The 18,316-nt window shown below is 37.0% G+C and overlaps 1 protein-coding gene across 2 annotated transcripts in view; it reads left to right on the forward strand.

Annotated features, from left to right (window-relative positions):
* The first annotated feature begins 1,427 nt into the window (after positions 1–1,427).
* LSM12 (LSM12 homolog) overlaps positions 1,428–18,316 on the forward strand; it is a 41,064-nt gene continuing 24,175 nt past the window's right edge. Inside the window, exons 1-2 of one of the 2 annotated variants that reach the window (XM_074261159.1) lie at positions 1,428–1,607; positions 3,493–3,626. In XM_074261159.1, coding sequence (XP_074117260.1) covers positions 1,484–1,607; positions 3,493–3,626 — 258 coding nt within the window. In that variant the 5' untranslated portion in view covers positions 1,428–1,483. The remainder of the gene's footprint in view (positions 1,608–3,492; positions 3,627–18,316) is intronic. The other variant, XR_012481171.1, reaches the window with a different exon arrangement.

An 18,316-nucleotide genomic window follows, 5' to 3' on the forward strand; every position in this document is an offset into this window, starting at 1 on the left:
AGTGCCTACCTCTGATATCAACAGTTTGCCAGAATTTGGAGGATTCGAAAAAAGGAATCTAGAAATCGGAAGCAGTCATGTTTTTGGTGAGGTCTAGGCCACAGGGCATGGAGGGGTAGCATAAGGTTAGGGTAACCCCCCAAGGCCGTTTTCTAGCCTGAGACATTTTTGTTCTTGGTTAGGTTTCTTGGGAGAAAAGGAAGAAATGAGCACAAAAAAGTGGACTCCATTCAGTGAAGAAACAGCAAGTTTTCGTAGTGAGACGATTAAAGATAGCTCATTTATGAAGTGGAGTGATAAACTAGTAATTTATATTGTGAAATAATAAAACAGTTAATTCATGTAGTGGGGAAAGGGCTAGAGGTATGCTGACATGGACATGAATGATTAGGATATCTGGTTTCTAATCTCAGGAGTAGACACGTTTTGTTGTAACCTCTTAAATTTACCTTCTTTCAGGATGGAGGGAGAATAAAATGAAGTAATAGAAAAAGACTACAAAAGATGCTTTATATAATCAGCATAATTTTTTATTTTGCCAAGGTGCTGCAGAAGGCAGGGGTTTATGCCCATTGCTTGGCAAAAGGAATGCTTTCCCTTCCTTTTTCCATATTGAGGGCCCTATCATATCCTTTATTGACTACGATCCAAATGAGCTTAACAGAGGCAAATCCATTCCTCTAACCCAGACGGGGTCTCTAGGATTTTTGCTCTTTGACCTAGGATTAGACCAGCACAAGATAGGCGTTTTAGATTGAGGCCTAATGTCAAAATTTGTAGAAAGTGACAGGAAATGACTGTCACCATGATCTTGATCCAATTAACTTACAGCTAAATAAATTCAACAGCTACTAGGTCCTACCCATAAAGAGCTAAAAAAGTAAAATCTTATTATCAAGGAATTCATTAATTTAAATTGGACTATTTCAACCTTTAGCCCCTTTTGTCTGCTCCCTATCCCTTTGTATTTCCTCTTTCACTTTGTGAAAGGAGAGCAAATGTGTGCAGTAAAATTTGTTTTGGGGGAAGCTTAAATAATTGAGTCTCAGATTGCAATTTCTTTGGGAACCCCTCCCCCCAAAAAACAAAACCCAAAAGAAGTCCTCAAAACTATATAAAGCTGAACGGAACTGGAAGATCTAGTTTAAATTTAGACAAGTTGTGTGTTAGCGGGGAGGAAGAGTGGAGAGATGGATGAAAACTGTCAGCTCAGAGTAGAGGGTCACTTAGAGCCGGACCCCTCTCCTGGATTTTCACCTCATTTTCCTTCGGCCAAGCTTTTGATCTCTGACTCCCTAATCCATTCTAGTCCCAAGGTAGAAACCTTCCTTCTCCTTTCTCCTCGAGTACCTCGGAGCCCCTCCCTCTCAGTTAGTCCTGTGGCCCCGCCCACATGTTGACGCCATCGCGCTGCGCGTGCGTGCCGGCGCACTGAGGGGGCCGGCCTCGCCGCTGCCCCGCCGCCCGCCGCTGCTCTCCCAAGATGGCGGCTCCTCCGGGCGAGTACTTCAGCGTTGGGAGCCAGGTTTCATGCCGAACGTGCCAAGAGCAGCGGCTGCAGGGAGAGGTGGTAGCCTTTGACTACCAGTCCAAGATGCTGGCGCTCAGTATCCTTCTCATCGAGAACCGGCTGGGACTCCAGGCCGGGTTGGCACGGGTGGGGGGGCGGCGGCGGCTGGGGCCGGGCCGGGCCGGGCCGGGTCCGGGGCCTAAGGGGCGACCGGCGACCGCGGCGCCAAGGACGCATGCGCGTGGTCAACCCTAGTTCCTTCTTCCCCTCCTGCTGCCGTCCCCTTCCTCTCCCCATTGGGGTCTCAGTTCCCTCGCGGGAGCCGGGCCTGGAGGAAGGAAGGCTGGGGAGGTGGGCGGAGGGGTTCGACACGCGGGTGGCTGTTCTGGTTGAATCCCCTGGGGAGAGGACGCTGTTTTAGCCTGGGGCTAGTGGGAGGAAGGGAGGGGCTGTAAGGTAGAGTCTGCGGACCCTGGATGAAAGAAGGGACTATGGTCACATGGGAGAGGGGTGTGTGTAGGTTAGGGTTTGTGCTAGTAGCCCGGGGGGGGAGGGGGAAAGAGGCTCCTGAATTTGGAGAGGAGGTGTATGTATTTTAACCCTCGGAAAAAGCTATGGGCTCAGAAAATGAAACTAGGGGACATGATTGGTATTCATTCTCTTTTGGGGGGTGAAGGTTATGGTTGACCGCTGGAAAGAGACTTCACTTACTATTCTGTGTGATCCTTCTTGGAGGCTGATAGTTTATGCTGGGAAATTGCTAACTTTTTGGGGGGAGAGGGGTTGCTCAGTTGAGTATCCCACATAAAGAATAATAAAGTTTTATCCTGGGGGAGGGGTGCTGATATTAAACAGAGATGTTAAATTGGTACTCTTTGTGATGTGAAAATAATTATAGTAGTAACTAACACATACAGTATTTTGAAGTTTGTAAAGTGCTATGCAAATATCTTATTTGGTCTTCACAACGACTTGGTGAGATAGATCCAGTTCCATTTCACAGCAGCAAAAACAGGTTGAAGAGGTTTAAGTGATTTGTAAGTAAGTGACTGAGTTAGGATATGAATGTGGCTGTTCCTGACCCCAAGTCTGACACTTAGTACCTACTGTGCCATCTACTCATGTCTAAAATGTCGTTTGTTTAAGGTATCAGAATTTTTGTTTTACAAGTAGTTCCCTCTGCAATTGTTTCCTTGATCATTTTTTGATTTTTTTTTCCATAGTGAAAATGTAACTGACCCTGCTGTTCTGGGAATGGCAAACATTTAAATTCCAAATAACAATTCAGATATCTACTTGTTTTACAATTCTAGCATAAGAAAGTGATTTTCTAGACTATTTTCAATGGCATAGTCACTTTTTTTTAAGATGAGGTACTGCCAGCGACAAAATAGCACCTATAAAATTAGCAACTCAGCCAAAGGATTCCTGAGATGCTAGCCTGACTGATAGTTGCTCTAGTTTGAAGTATACTACTAAGTATATGCTATAAATGGCTTTTTCTTTTGTAATCTCCATTGCATTTAGTAGAATATTACCTTGCAGTAGATGCTTAATGCATTCTTGTTAATGAATGAATTAGTGGGATTACCTTGGATAGGCTAATTGCTCCTCTACTAGGTAGGGATAAATCTTTATCTTTAACAACCTGATGATGAAATAAGATGAGAAATACCTGCAGAAAGAAAAAGTACTTTATAAACACAGTAATTATGCTAAAAACTACATTGGAATAGAAACCACAAGGTGTGTTTAAAGACAAACTAGTACACATGTTGCATAAAAATTACATTGGATGTCTATACAAAAAATTAGCAGGGAAGAAATAACGAAAACATCTCAGTTCACAAATTTGAACCTGTTTGAAGAGCCTGAAATCCTTTGGTTTCTGGGGTGAAACAAAGAGAAAATGTTTTCCAGTCCCATCAGGATTTGTTGATGCCTCTATCTGCTCGTTTTCCTTAACTTGATTCTCCTTCTAGAATGTCCTTCTTCCAGTGGAAAGCCTAACCATGCAGACATCCTGCTTATAAATCTACAGTTTGTCTCGGAAATTGAAATAATTAATGACCGCACAGAAACCCCTCCTCCCCTAGCTTCTCTCAATGTTAGCAAGGTAAGTAAGGATGATAGGCCAAGTCTGGCTTAACACAATGGTGGGAAGGGCTGGATCTTAGACTATTTGAGTGACTTTTGTCTTTGAAATCTTGTCAGCTGAATTTATTTCATTAACACATTGTCCCTTGTATTCATTCATGCCTCTTTCCTTTTCTAAGAGGCTTATTTTTGCTCTGAATTCCTGAATGCTATTAAGGGAAAAATCTCTCCTCAAAGAGGGTTGGTATTGCAATTTCTTTTCTTGCCTGAAAAGTTAAAAGTTACTGAATCTATTATCCGGTGTCCCTATAATCTGAGAAGACCTTCCTTTGTTTTCTTCCAATAAATTTTCAACCTATTTCATGGAGAGATAGTATGGATTCCCCTGCTACAGAGTTTTTAGGACAGGGTGTCAGCTCCTGATGGGTTCTTGGAGGCAGGAGGACTGATGAGGTGACTTCCTGAAGGGGAGGAACAGCTGGTATCTCTCTGTCACATCAAAGGCCTTTAGGGTAAGGTAGTCACATAAGAGCTACTGAATCCCATTTGTATAATAGGTACTTTGGGAGGTACAAAGACACAATAGAATCTTGTCCTCATTGAGCTTCTAGCTCATGGAACTGGTGGGACCAGGTTTATATTTAGTATAAAATAGAAGATTGCATTCATGTAACTGAGGAATTAGCATTGTCCTATTTGGCCTCCCAGGCCAAGAACAATGCACAGAAACCCAGATTAAGGCTTGGCATGAGGAAAAAAAAATCTGTAAGAATTGGACTATCCATAGTGGGAATGGGCAGTCTTGGGAGATAGTGGCTTCCCTTCCCCTGGAGAGGTATTCTTGATTAGGTATGGTTTGTATTAAATGATTTCCGAACTTCTCTTAACCCTGAGCTGCTAGTATTTTTGTCATGACCTGCATTCGGGGCACAACAAACATTAGTGTATCTCCAAGTACATTAGCTTCAAAATGTATTTGACTGAGTGGTGTTATGTCAAGTTTCATATTTTTTCTTTCTTTAAAGACGAAATCATCTTCCAATGAGCCATATGAGAATATATATATATAGGGTAGTGGGTATCCTTCTCCTTGTTCTAATCAAAGCAAAAAAGGGGAAGTATAGATTTTTCAGGGGTACAATTTAAATCAGGTTGTTGGGCTGAGTTGCTTATGAAAGGGCATTAACACTGTAGCACCTTTGCCCTTGTCTTCAAGGTGACTGATTCATATCAGAATCCCTTACGTTGATCCTGGGGGCTCTTAATTTTTTTTTTTTTTTTTTTTTTTTTTTTTACCAAAAAGTTGAGTGATTTTTCTTTGCCTAGAAAGGACTTAAGATTAATGACTGGGACCATTGGTATACACATAAAGGAACACTAGTGTCCAAATTTTTGCTGTATTTAAGCCTGAGTGCAGGGGCCTGACTATTCAGGATACTATGCATTACTTGATTTAAGTAAATGGCTCAGGGTTGTCTCTTTTAGTATTCTTATTGGTTAATCAAGGTCTTATTTATGGCTGCTGGAAGTCTTTTTTCAGATTTAGATGTCTATTTAAAAACCATTCAAAACCTATCCCTAATCTACTTTTCCAGTCATAAATATATTATTCCTTTTCATGTACTGGCCTTCTTGGCTGATCCTTATAGAACTTTCCCATACATGCTTTGCACAGACTGTTCCTCATCACTGAAATGTACTCCCTTCTCACCTCTGCCTCTTAGAATCTCTAATTTCTTTTAAATATTAGTTTAAGGTCTATCTTTTAGCATGGGAGTTGTTGGGGACAAAATAAAATAATTAAGTTTTTTGGCTTGTGTGATAAGCTTAGTTTTTCACATCTTTTAAAAAAAACTTTTAAATATGCATTCTATTTTTTCAGTCACTTGTTTTATGTGATTTGATAATTTTTTTGTCAAATTTTTAGATTTAATTCTTCATCACTATACTTTTATCACATTGGATATTTAAACATATTTGAGGAAATAGTCCATTTTTCCAAGTCTAACCTTGATGATAACTCAGTTTAAAATGAGTAATTTCCTTTTTTGTAGATATCTCTTATATTTCTTTTGTGTTATGTAGCATGATGTAAAGTTGTATTGCCATATTCTATTTATGAATTTCTGTAATTTTAGGTAGTTCAGCTCTTCAGTGTATCAGTACATTTATCAAAGTATATCCTCCCCTCAATGGAGATAAGACTTTAAGGCCCAATGGAAGTTTAAAAAAAAAAAAAAAAAAAAAGCTCTAAAACATTTTGGGGGGAGGTAGTCAGAGTCTAAACAAGATGCCAAGATCTCACATACTTAACCTGGATTCTTAGTGACTGGTTTTGTATAATCTTGATTGAAAATGTTAGTCATCAGTAAAAACTACATTTTTCTAGTCTTCAGTACTCTAGTCTTTATGTTGTCTTGCCCATGACTAGCATTTTTTCTTCATTGCAAGTTAGTTGTTTTATGCTGGTCGTCGTCTTTTTCTTGATTTTAAGAAGTCTATATACTTCACTACAGAGGAATCAATAATAAAAAACCAGGTACCTCTGAAAGTCTTTGATTGTTTGCTGAACATTAATTTGGCTAGTTTACAGGAATAGTTAGCAACTTCTGGGCATCATTTTTTTGTTTTCAGCCACACTTTGAAAAGCACTTTTGTGCTTTGGTGGGACTGAGCTTGTTTCATTATGGGCTTGAATGATCTTTGAAATTCTTGATTGCCTTACACCAAGAGCTGCTGCAATATTTCTCATAGTCATTGAAGTGAGCTCTTTAAGAGCAATGACTTTTGTAGGTTTTCTTGGAGTAATATCCGTTCTTAAAAACTACAGAATAAAAGAGCAATGAAACAACGTGCAAGAGATCCAGCACTCCACTGACAGAGAACTAAAGATGGGGAAACCAGCCCAATCCGGGTTCATCTGGTCAAGGTCAGCCATTCTGAGTCAGCCTACTGTCAGTAGAAGCACAGACAAATGACCATTACTGTCACAAAATGAAAGCATACCAAAATCATTCCTTGTCTCAAGCATTTCTCATGCCACACTATACATGAAGCTCCTTTGCTGAGCCTGTCCACCCAGCTGCCTAATATCTTTCCCTTGATTACCTTTTATTTATTTATTTTGTATATACTTACATTTATACTTACTATTCCCCCCCCCCCCTGAGGCTGAGGTTAAGTGACTTGCTCAGGGTCATACAGCTAGGAAGTGTGCAGATTTGAACTCGGGTCCTCCTGAATTCAGGGATGGTGCTCTATCCACTGTGCCACCTAGCTGCCCCCTATATATATATTATTTCTACTAATGTAAGTTTTATAAGGACAGAAACTAATTTTCATTTTTGTATCTCCAGTTCCTAGCATAGTACCTGGCACACAGTAGTAGATGCTTAATAAGTGGTTGCTTGATTGTATCCTTGGTAAAATAGCTAGTATTTTATCATACTTTCAGGTTTGCAAAGCTTTGGTTTACATATGTTAACTCATTTGATTCTCATAACAGCCCTTGGAGATAGGTACAGATGAGGAAACTGAGGCTGAGAAAACAAAGTATCTGAGCAAACATTTGAATTCAGATCTTCCTGATGCCACAGTACAACAATATCCAATGTTCCACCTAACTGCTTCAATGTAAAATTAGCTTTGTTATAATAGATCATATATTTCACATTACTTTAAAATTCCATTTGAGTGTAAATTCTTAGTGCTACCAAATTACTTATTTGATCCATTAGTTGGCCAAATCAGTAAGCAAGCATGTACTAAATACCTACTGTGTGCTTGATGCTGTGCCAGTTTCTGGGCATCAGAATACTAAGAACAAAACAATTCCTATTCACTAGGAGTGTAAGAAAACAAGAACACATATAATAGAGAATAAGTAAAAGTAGAGTTAGTAATTAGATAAAAGACATTTTTGAGAGACAGGGTCTTAGCAGTTGAAGAAATCAGGAAAGTCTTCACAAGGAAGGTGGTGCTTGAGCTGCTTCCTGAAGGAAAAAGGAAGACAAAAGTGAGAAGGGAATGAATTCCATAATCAAAGCTAATTTATTTAACAGATGTTGGAAATGCCAAGTTAACACAGTGTTTAAATTCTTTCTAAGTCACTTGGATTATTAATGTCAAGATATAGTAAGATGTGTCTTGCTATTTTTTAGGATGTGTGGGAAACTCCATCAGCAATTAAGGGAGCAAAGAAGTTCTTAGGCCCTTGAAATAGTATATGGTAATTGACATAATTTCCCAGAGGTGACATGGACTTGAAACCTTGCCTTACCAAAATGGTATAAGGGTTTGCAAATCAGAAAGGTCTCAAATTTCAGTTCCAAGCCACTGTTGCATAGAATCAGTTGCATGTATTTATGAAATGTTTCATTTAACAACTCTGAGCTCCCCATTGTTGGGGCTCAGTGTCTCCCACTGAAGTCACCAGTTAAGGGAATCCTTGGACTATTCTTTTTCTACTTGCATAGTTCATGATATTTGACAGACCCAAATAAGGTTTAGAGAGCATACCTTTCTCATGATTTCTGTGATCTTTTTAAAGAGGTTTGAAGAGACATTCTCCATATTTGTAGTGTGTATTAAAGGAGAGTGTATTTATTAGAAATAGATGTTTTCAAACTTATTTTGACTAGATTGGCAAATGTGTACTGCCAGGGGAAGTCCCTCAAAGTTATTTGTACTAAAATATCTGTTATTCAGGGGTCAGTTGTTATGCAGGTTTGCAGATTGTTAGTGTGTCTGTAGGTTCTGCTGTTCATGTTTTGGACTTTTTACATTTTACATCCGCTTCCTAGAGTGAGGAGAATAACAATCCCCAAAAGCCCATTACGCATTTCTGATATCTCAAACTTATGACTAAAATGAAGTTGGAAAATTCTTTGGGATTGGTCTTAGGGGTTCTTTACATTGTCATGTGCCAGAAATTATTTTAGATTTCCCCCTTCCTAGAAGCAAGTTACTTTGAAATTTTCCTTTATTTGAGTTAGAATGGTACAATACAGCTAGGGTTTCCAAGCATCTGATGAAGTTAGCATAATTTTTTTATGGTTAGTTAACTTGGGATCCTCTTTAGTGGAGAAACAGAACAGGAGAGTGTATAAGTAATGTTTAAATACTCTAAGGTGCGTGAAAGAAAGATGTTGGCAAACAGTATTGTGTTGATATTGTCTTTCAGCCTTTCTAGTAGTGGAAGATATAGTCACATTTTGGCTGATCTTGCTGGCATTGTAACTATTCTGCTTAATTAAACCCTTTGTTGTCATAAATGAGATCGTTGTTAATTGTAGACCATCAGAAAATGGAGAAGCATTTTAAAAGAAACATTTAGTAACTTAATTATTTTTTCTACTCCCTGAGAAAGTATTTACCTGAAATCTTTTAGGGGTGGGTTAAATCTTTTTAGGATGGTATTTTTATTGTTTTGGAAAATGATGCCATCCATTCTCAGTAATGGGAAGGAGAAATCAGGAGGGAATGGAAGAGGGGAAGAGAGAGGTTTTTTTTTTTTTTTTTTTTTTTTTTTTAAGCTTTTCTAGACAGATGATTATCAACATTATTAATTATGTTATAAATTTTCTAAATATAAGACGTGATTATTCAAATGAAAATCTGAAAGCATTTCAAAAACAGTCATTTGGATCTTGGATTTTTACAATATTCTACTCTGGTGTTCAGCTCCCTTAGTGCATATAAGCAAGGACTGACTTAAAAGAAAGTTGATAGAACACTTAAAAATCACGATTGAGCCATTTCTGATTTTGGGATTAGAGTAGGGAGCAGGTAATAACGTCACTTTTATTGGAATTTATTATGGATTGTCCATAAGTCTTTTGTTTTAATTAATCCATGTCTCTTTTTTAGTGTTAAGGAAATGTTTGAGTTTGTTTAAGGTGTGGTGCTGGGTGCTTTTTGGTAGATAATATATGACAAGCCCTTTTTCCCTGGCAGGAAGAAGTTATAATCAAGTAGAGTAAATTAAACAAAGTGCTACAAAACCTAATAGTTTTTAAGTAGGGATGGGGGATAGAGGCAAGTATTAAGTATAGGATTTATACAATATATTTGCCTTAAACTAAATGTGATTTGCTAAATAATACTTCTTAGAGAAAACAGGAAATATTGATAGCAGCATTTTGGCAGGTATTTTAGAGGCTTTTTCCTTGAATGTTATTACCCATGCTATCCTAGGTTTCATAATAAATCTAGTATGTGGTGAATTGCCAGTGTATCATGGTAATATTGACTATTCATCACAATCTTGGATATCAAAATAAACTTAAATTTCAGGATCATGTTATTAATATATTAAGTATTTACTAGGTATTAGATACTAAACTCTTACTTAAAAAAAAAAAAAAGAAGAGATGGTTCTTTTACCACCTGGTAAAGAGAAGAATCAATCAAAAAACATTTCTAAAGCATCTTTGTGCCAGGCTCTGAGGATACAAAGACATAAATGAAACAGTCACAGAACTTCAGGTCTACTGGAAAAGTAATATGTATATAGATAAGTATATACAAAGTAAATACAAGCTAACGTGAGGTGTTAGGCACTAGCAGAGTATTAGAGACTGCATGTAAGAATTTGAATTGAGTTTTGAAAGAAGCTAGAGGTTTTAAAATGTGGAAATGATAAGAGTGCTTTCCAGTAGTGGAAGATAGTCTGTATGCAATGCTATAGAATAGGAGGTACAGCATTGTGTGTAAGGAATACCAAAAAGCCTACTTTGGCCAGGAGGAAAGACAGTTGGAAGGGAGTAATGTGTAACAAGCCTGGTAAAGTACAAAGATGAGATTCCCTGAATGTTAGAAGTTAAAAGGGACTTTAGCGATTATCTAGTTGAACCCTCCCATTTTAGTATACCGTCACCTGTTTAAATAAGTATATTCTATACATTTGGAACAGGGATGACTGTAAACCAGTTTTCTAAGTTAGAGAAAACTTGAAGAATGGAAGGGGATTTGGAAAGTTAAATTTAGATTAGTTGTGGGGAAACAGACCAAAAATCTCTAAATAATCTAAAAACTTTAAGCAAGGGTTTCATTCTTCTCTTTGATATATTTTAATAGGATTCTAGTAAGCAATTTACTTGATTCTGTTCCTCTTAGTTCCCTTTAGTCATTTGATTGCATATATCCACGCAAGTGAGGAGACAATGCAAAAAATGTAGTTGGCCATTTCTTAGAAAAGATTCAACCTTAGTTGGCATAGAAAATGAAAGAAATTTTATTTTTGAAAGGCGCTAAGTTTTATATTCGTCTCTGATTCTGAGATTTGGTCACATTTAGGAAAGAAGTTGGTTTTAATTGAAGATTACTACTTTCAAAATTTAAACAGATGGGAGAATAAAAATAATCTTAGTCCATTTTTGATGTTTATAGATTTGAGTGTGTTCCTAAAGTTGAAGTTTCTCTAGCTATTGAATTTTGATAAGTAATGAATGTCCATTGAGCTCTATTTCAGTGAAGTCACTATGAGGCACATGAACATCCCAATATTTTTTGACCACCCATCCCTGGAACTGTGTCCGTGTTATGAAAATGGGATATTTACCATATACACTATATATGTGCATTTGGGAGAGGGTGGGGAAGAAGGGGAGTTCCAATCTGAATGAGACTTATAATATTATGAAATTTTTTTTTTTTGAAACAAATAGAAATTATAATTTGAATTAGAAATAGAACAAATAATTGGAATTAAATTCATCTTCCTACTAAATATTCTAAAAGCTTTTAAGTTAACTTAAAACTAAAAGTTTTAGTTAGTGATGGAGACAATGCACTTGGGAAGTAATAGCCATGAAAAAAAACTTTGATCCTAAAAGTGGTGCTAGAAGGCTGTAGATAGACATTATTCAGGATCATTTGAAGAACTGATTTGATGATGGTTGTAATGGGGAAAACCTGGAGGGATAAGGTTGGAAAGAATGAGGGGAAGAGCATAGAAGTCCAAAAGACAATTGGTGATTATGTAGTGGAGGTGCTCAGAGAGGAGAGAATGAAGTAAAGCCTGTTGACTGGGGTTCTCCTGAAATGGTGATTTTAGAGAAACACAGATCAGGAATAGGATCCCAGGTGACAGTCCTTCTAGGGCATTGCTTCTCAAACTTTTTGGTCTCAGGACTCTTGTATTTAGAATTGAAGAGTAAACCAAAGGATTTTTATGTGGATTATATTGACATTACATTAAAAATTAAAATGCTTTTGTATAATTATGAAAATAGTTTTGACTTCACAGACCTCTTGAAAAGGGTTTTGGGGATTTCCAGGATTCCCTGGACTATACTTTGAGAAACATTACATCCTCTTTGAGGGGGCCAAGAAAGAGGGACTGGAAGATGACTTGGTTTTATATCATATCTTTGATATTGTGTAATCACGGGCAAGTCATTTAATCTCTTCTAAGCCTTAGTTTTTAGCTTATCTATATTGGAATCATAATACCTGAGTACTTATTGTTGAGGCTAAATGAGAAAATATGTAAAATTCTCTGAAAAATGTCCATTGCTAGGAATGAGTCTGAGCTATGCAGCAGTTAAAACCAGGGCTAGGTTGGTCCATTAGCTCTGGAGGCAGTGAAAGGTTTATTTCCTGGGTGAAAACAATTAGTCTGCGGGAAGAAACTGGCCTTTAAGATATCCACAGGAGGGGCAGCTAGGTGGTGCAGTGGATAGAGCACCAGCCCTGAATTGAGGAGGACCCAAGTTCAAATGTGGTCTCTGACACTTAACACTTCCTAACTGTGTGACCCTGGGCAAGTCACTTAACCCCAGCCTCAGGGAGGAAAAAAAAAAGATATCCACTGGCCTGTGTTTCACCAATGGGAGTGGCTGATCACACCTCTGAGCCTAGTTGTAAGGTCATTGGGTTGTCTTTAGAGTTGGGAGGAACCTTAGGCACCATTTAGTTCAGCTATCTCCTTCTTTATGAGGCAATTTAGCCTCTGTAGAATGAAAGGTCTTCTCCAAAGTCAGACATCTAAGAAAGCCTTGGAACTGTCCTTTAAGTGTTGGCCCTTTTGAGGAGATTGAGGCCCAGCACCCAGTGATAGGCTTTGGCCATGTGAGACAGTCATAACAGTCTTTCTCCTTTGCAAAAGATACCCTTTTATGAGAAGAGATAATCTAAGGACCAGGAAGTGGTAAGGATGAAATAGATTTGGGAGACCATGTATTTAGAAAGGAAAGAGGTTTTAACAATTAATAAGGGAAAAGACAAATTCCCTAGGGGAATCTACAGTTAACTAGGAGAAAAGGAATACTCCCTGAGGTGGGAGCCATTGACTGGCAGGCTAATAGAGAAGTTTAGTACCCTAAAAGAATTAGCTGTAAGAAGGAGAAAGACACCAAGAGGCCAAACACCAAGGCCAGGCTAACCCAAAAGGAATTCAGCAAAGATGCTGTGGGTCATGAGCAGATTTGTAGGGGAACTTTAACCTCATAGGTTTGACATAATTGGTTTCTGATTGGATGCAGTAAGGTGGGGTTACCTCATATCTCCACAGGGGATGGAGCATAGAAGTACCCTGGACAGCAGTAAGGAAATTTGAAAAGGGAAGAAGGTTGGGAGGGAAATGAGACCAGTTTAAAGATTCTGGGCTGAAGAGATGTGAGACAGATCCTCAACAGTGCCCTTTCCTGCTTGCTTCATCGAATAATCTTATTAGTACTTCAGGCTTCCTCTGCCAACTCCTAGTGACCCAGGACCTCATCACTTTTACTCCCAAAGTCCAACATGTTTCTATTCTTGATTGTGCTGTTTTCCATTCTCCATTGTTAAAAGCATAACTCAGCATGTTACAGCACATATAAAAGATATCAATTTTAACCTGTTTATTATTCCCCATGGGATAAAGGCCAGTTGAATGGAAAAATGTGGTGTGATAATATAGCCAAGATAAAGACTTATAGATGCTGTGATGGAAAGAATACTGGGTTGGAATACAGAAAATTTGGGTTTAGTAACAAATTTGCCACAGGTGATCATAGTATTTTGAATAAGAGAATCTTTTAGGTCCTGTTTTTTTAAAAGAGGGAAAAAACTCTGATTGGGTTGGCAGAAACTATAGTCACCTGTTTATGTGACTCTTCCTTTTCCCAAAATTGTGGGAGCTAAATGTTATAGTTAGTTGATTCCATACTTCAGAGATGGCATTCTTCTCCCTAATTCTAAGCATGTGACTAGGTATGTCTTTAGAGCCCTAGTTATAGTCAACATTTTTTGAGGTTTTAACTATGTTACATAATTTGTATGATTGAGCTTCCCTTCTGTCCCCTCATAATTTGATCATTTTCATGCTTATCTTAGTACCTCTGGAAGGTACTAACATAAGATTATTTGGTTTCTTAGGGAAAATTGGCTAAAATTGGTAGGAAAGAAAACTGAGTTCTTGGCTAAAAGTTAGATTTGAATCATTTGTATATTCCCTTCAATTATCCCAGGCTATCCTTTGATCTTTTTGTATGTTTTGGCATGAGCTTGTTGATTTATAATCATACTTCAACTTGGTTGCCAGCCTAGTTTTCACTCTTGCAGGTTTACATGATTGAACAATGCTTGATTTCAATGGTAGATGAAATAAGAAATGACCCTTGCATACAGCAGGTTCATACATTCAAGCAGAGAGATGAGATGTTGTCAACATCAGGTACAAATGCTTTTTATTTTGACAACAGTTATGTTTTAACCACTAATCAAAGCTTTTAAAGCTAATTATAACATACCGTTTTTCTTTTAAGCTATGTGAAAAAGCAATTTTGTTTATAAAATGTTTGTGGCCTGGCTGATTGTATCTTGGATTTGGTTGTTTATTGCATCATGAAAATATGATAGTGTTTAGATGTACTTATCATATAGAAAGTTTGAAGATTAGTTTGTAGTGGGGGAAGTGTTTAGATGTACTTATATAGAAAGTTTGAAGATTAGTTTGTAGTGGGGGAGGTAATGATTATGTACCCTGAATTTTTAAAGCATCTTTCCTACCCAAATCACTCATGTTTGCATATTCTCTTCATAGCATTCCTGGAAGGCTAAGAAGAGGTGAGTGAGATTTTTTTGTAGAGAACAAGGTTTAGGGAAGTTAAGTGACTTGTTTAAAATATCCTGATTAGTGAAGGAGCTAGTCTTCAAGCCACATTTCCTGACTCCTAGATCTCCACTTAAATGGCTAGCAGCCTAGTTCAGACCCTTCTCCTCTTGTCTCCTATATTATGGCAACAGCCTTCTGATCAGACTTCTGTCTTCCAATCTATTCCCTCTTAGTTCTATTCTCCACATCAACATCTACACAGCTGCCAGAATAATATTATAAAGCATGAATCTGACCATGTAATTCCCTGTCTTAGAAACTTTCATTGTCTCCACATTACCTTCAGGATGAAAAAGATACTTAATGTGGCACTGAAAGTGTTTTATAATCTGGTTGCAGTCTTTTTTTTTTTTTTTTTTTTTTTCTGTCTATTGATGAGGATTAATTAACAAACATTTTAGTATAGAAACAACAAAAAGAAGCTCTAGTTTTGGTTTGGTTTTAAAAAAGTATATTAAATTATACAGTAAAAAGGAAATTGTCCTGTTTGTTTTTTCTAAGCTTTTTTTTTTTTGGTGTATTTTAATGTTTTAATAGATTTTTTTTTTTGTTTTTTGCATCTTTTAATGCTCACGAAATCAGTGTTGTTCCTTCCCTCCTTCCTTTACAAGAAGGCTGGTTAAGCAGAAGATATCAACACACTGACCATGTCTGAAAATGTAGATCTCAATTGCAGACAACTTTTCAACCTTATTGCATATTGTTCATTTATTTCATATAAGCCAAAGTTGGTATTTTATTTGCATGCCTTTACACAGGCTGTGTTTCTCTCAAGCCTGGAATTTACTCTTCTTAATTCCATTTAAGAATTGTTAGCTAAGTTTATTGAAAGCTTGGTTAAAATTCTACTTTGATACTGGTGAAGCCTTGTCTGATTGCTTCAGATCCTAGTCCCTTCCTCTGAAACTACCATTAATTTACTTTGTTTTGTCATAGAGATTGTATAACATAGAGGATAGAGTCAGCCTGACCTCAGATTTAGGAAGCTCTTTTCTGGCAATTCTGGCTGAGGGACTGGGCAGATCACTTAATCTCTCAGTGTTCCAATTAACTCTTGTAGGGCTAAATTGGAGAGAAGACTGATTTACTGTGAATAGAGGAAAGTCTTTACTAGTAATTTCCTCCACTTACTACAAGATTGGTCCTCCTTAAAAATATATATACTTATATGGATGCATATTATTGTTGCTTAATGGTCCTTGAGGGAAGAATGGTTTTATTTGTTGTAAAACCTGGCACATAATAGGTACCTCTCTCTGCCTTTAGGTAGGCTATCTCCTATTCTTGGAATTTACCCTTTTTTTTTTTTTTTAAACCTACATTTTTAGAGTCCTTTGCTTTTTAAATTTTTATTATTTTTTTTGAGGTTAAGCAAGTGTATATACCACTTCCCTAGTTATTTGGGATTTCTTACTTCTTCAAATTAATATGTATACCTTTGCTTTATTGTTTGCATTTCTCCTCTCCTCCCCTCAGTAGAATTAATATAAGCTTCTAAAGGATGGGGAGGGACCATTTATTTTATAATAAATATGATAAAATGCTTTTTTGCAGTTGAATTGTATTGCTTTTTTAGGCAGTAAGCCAAAACCAAAACACCTCTCTGACTTGTTTGCTATTAAAAGAATTTTTTTTTGTTTATGTATATATTTTTTATTCTTTTTTGTAATTTTTTATTAATTTTTATAATTATAACATTTTCTTTGACAGTACATATGCATAGGTAATTTTTTTTTTTTTTTAACAGCATTATCTCTTGTACTCCCTTCTGTTCCAAATTTTTCCCCTTCTTCCCTCCACCCCCTCCCCTAGATGGCGGGCACTTCCATACATATTAAATATCTTATAGAATATCCTAGGTACAATATATATGTGCAGCACCAAATTTTGTTGTTGTTGTTGTTACAAAGGAAGGATTGTATTTGGAAGGTAAAAATAATCTGGGAAGAAAAACAAAACAAAACAAAAAAAAACCCAATGCTCACAGTTTACACTCATTTCTCAGTGTTCCTTTTCTGGATGTAGCTGATTCTGTCCATCATTGATCAATTGGAATTGGATTAGCTCTTCTCTATGTTGAAGATATCCACTTCCATCAGAATACATCCTCATACAGTATCATTGTTGAAGTGTATAATGACCTCCTGGTTCTGCTCGTTTCCCTCAGCATCAGTTGATGTAAGTCTCTCCAAGCCTCTCTGTATTCATCCTGCTGGTCATTTCTTACAGAACAATAATATTCCATAACATTCATATACCAAGATTTACCCAACCATTCTCCAATTGATGGACATCCATTCATTTTCCAGTTTCTAGCCACTATGAAAAGGGCTGCCACAAACATTTTGGCACATACAGGTCCCTTTCCCTTTTTTAGTATTTCCTTGGAATATAAGCCCAGTAGTAGCACTGCTGGGTCAAAGGGTATGCACATTTTGATAACTTTGGGCATAGTTCCAGATTGCTCTCCAGAATGGTTGGATTCTTTCACAACTTCACCAACAATGCATCAGTATCCCAGTTTTCCCACAGCCCCTCCAACATTCATCATTATTTGTTCCTGTCATCTTAGCCAGTCTGACAGGTGTGTAATGATATCTCAAAGTTGTCTTAATTTGCATTTCTCTGATCAATAGTGATTTGGAACACTCTTTCATATGAGTGGAAATAGTTTTAATTTCATCATCTGAAAATTGTTCATATCCTTTGACCATTTATCAATTGGAGAATGGCTTGATTTCTTATAAATTAAAGTCAATTCTCTGTATATTTTGGAGATGAGGCCTTTATCAGAACCTTTAACTGTAAAAATGTTTTCCCAATTTGTTACTTCCCTTCTAATCTTGTTTGCATTAGTTTTGTTTGTGCAGAAATTTTTTAATTTGGTGTAATCAAAATTTTCTATTTTGTGATCAATAATGGTCTCTAGTTCTCCCTTGGACACAAACTCCTTCCTCCTCCACAAGTCTGAGAGGTAAACCATCCTATGTTCCTCCAATTTATTTATGATTTCGTTCTTTATGCCTAAATCTTGGACCCATTTTGATCTTAGTATGTGGTGTTAAATGTGGGTCCATGCCTAGTTTCTGCCATTAAAAGAAGTTTTACATGGATATAGCTTTCAGGTTTTACAAAATTTTCTTTTTGAGCTAGTTAGTGTGGCTCAGTGTATAATGGGCTTAGATACCATAAAACCTTGGCTCAGATACCAAATCAGACATTATAGTCTGAGACCCTGTTACTACTACTGTAAAATGAGGATGGCAGTAGCACTTAGCTCACAACTTTGTAGTTAGGACCTCAAATGAGATGTCAAGACCTTTATAATCATTAAATGTCTGTAGCCCAAAACAGATTTCTGCTAAAAATGGAAATATGTATCATTTTCTGACTAAACTCATCAAAATGGAGTTCTTAGGCCTTCTTCAGTCTGGTATCATTTAGTCAAATGGATATCTTTCCTTTTAGTAATTAATGTGATCTGTTACTCTCACAGCATTCCTATGCATTCCCCTTTTTATAGAAGAATCTGGAAAGAAGAGGGGAACCCTAAATGCTAACATAGTTAAGGACCAAAAAAAAAAAATTTTTTTTTTTTTTTTTTTTTACAA

Source organism: Sminthopsis crassicaudata, chromosome 4, assembly GCF_048593235.1.
Source record: "Sminthopsis crassicaudata isolate SCR6 chromosome 4, ASM4859323v1, whole genome shotgun sequence".
Lineage (NCBI taxonomy): Eukaryota > Metazoa > Chordata > Mammalia > Dasyuromorphia > Dasyuridae > Sminthopsis > Sminthopsis crassicaudata.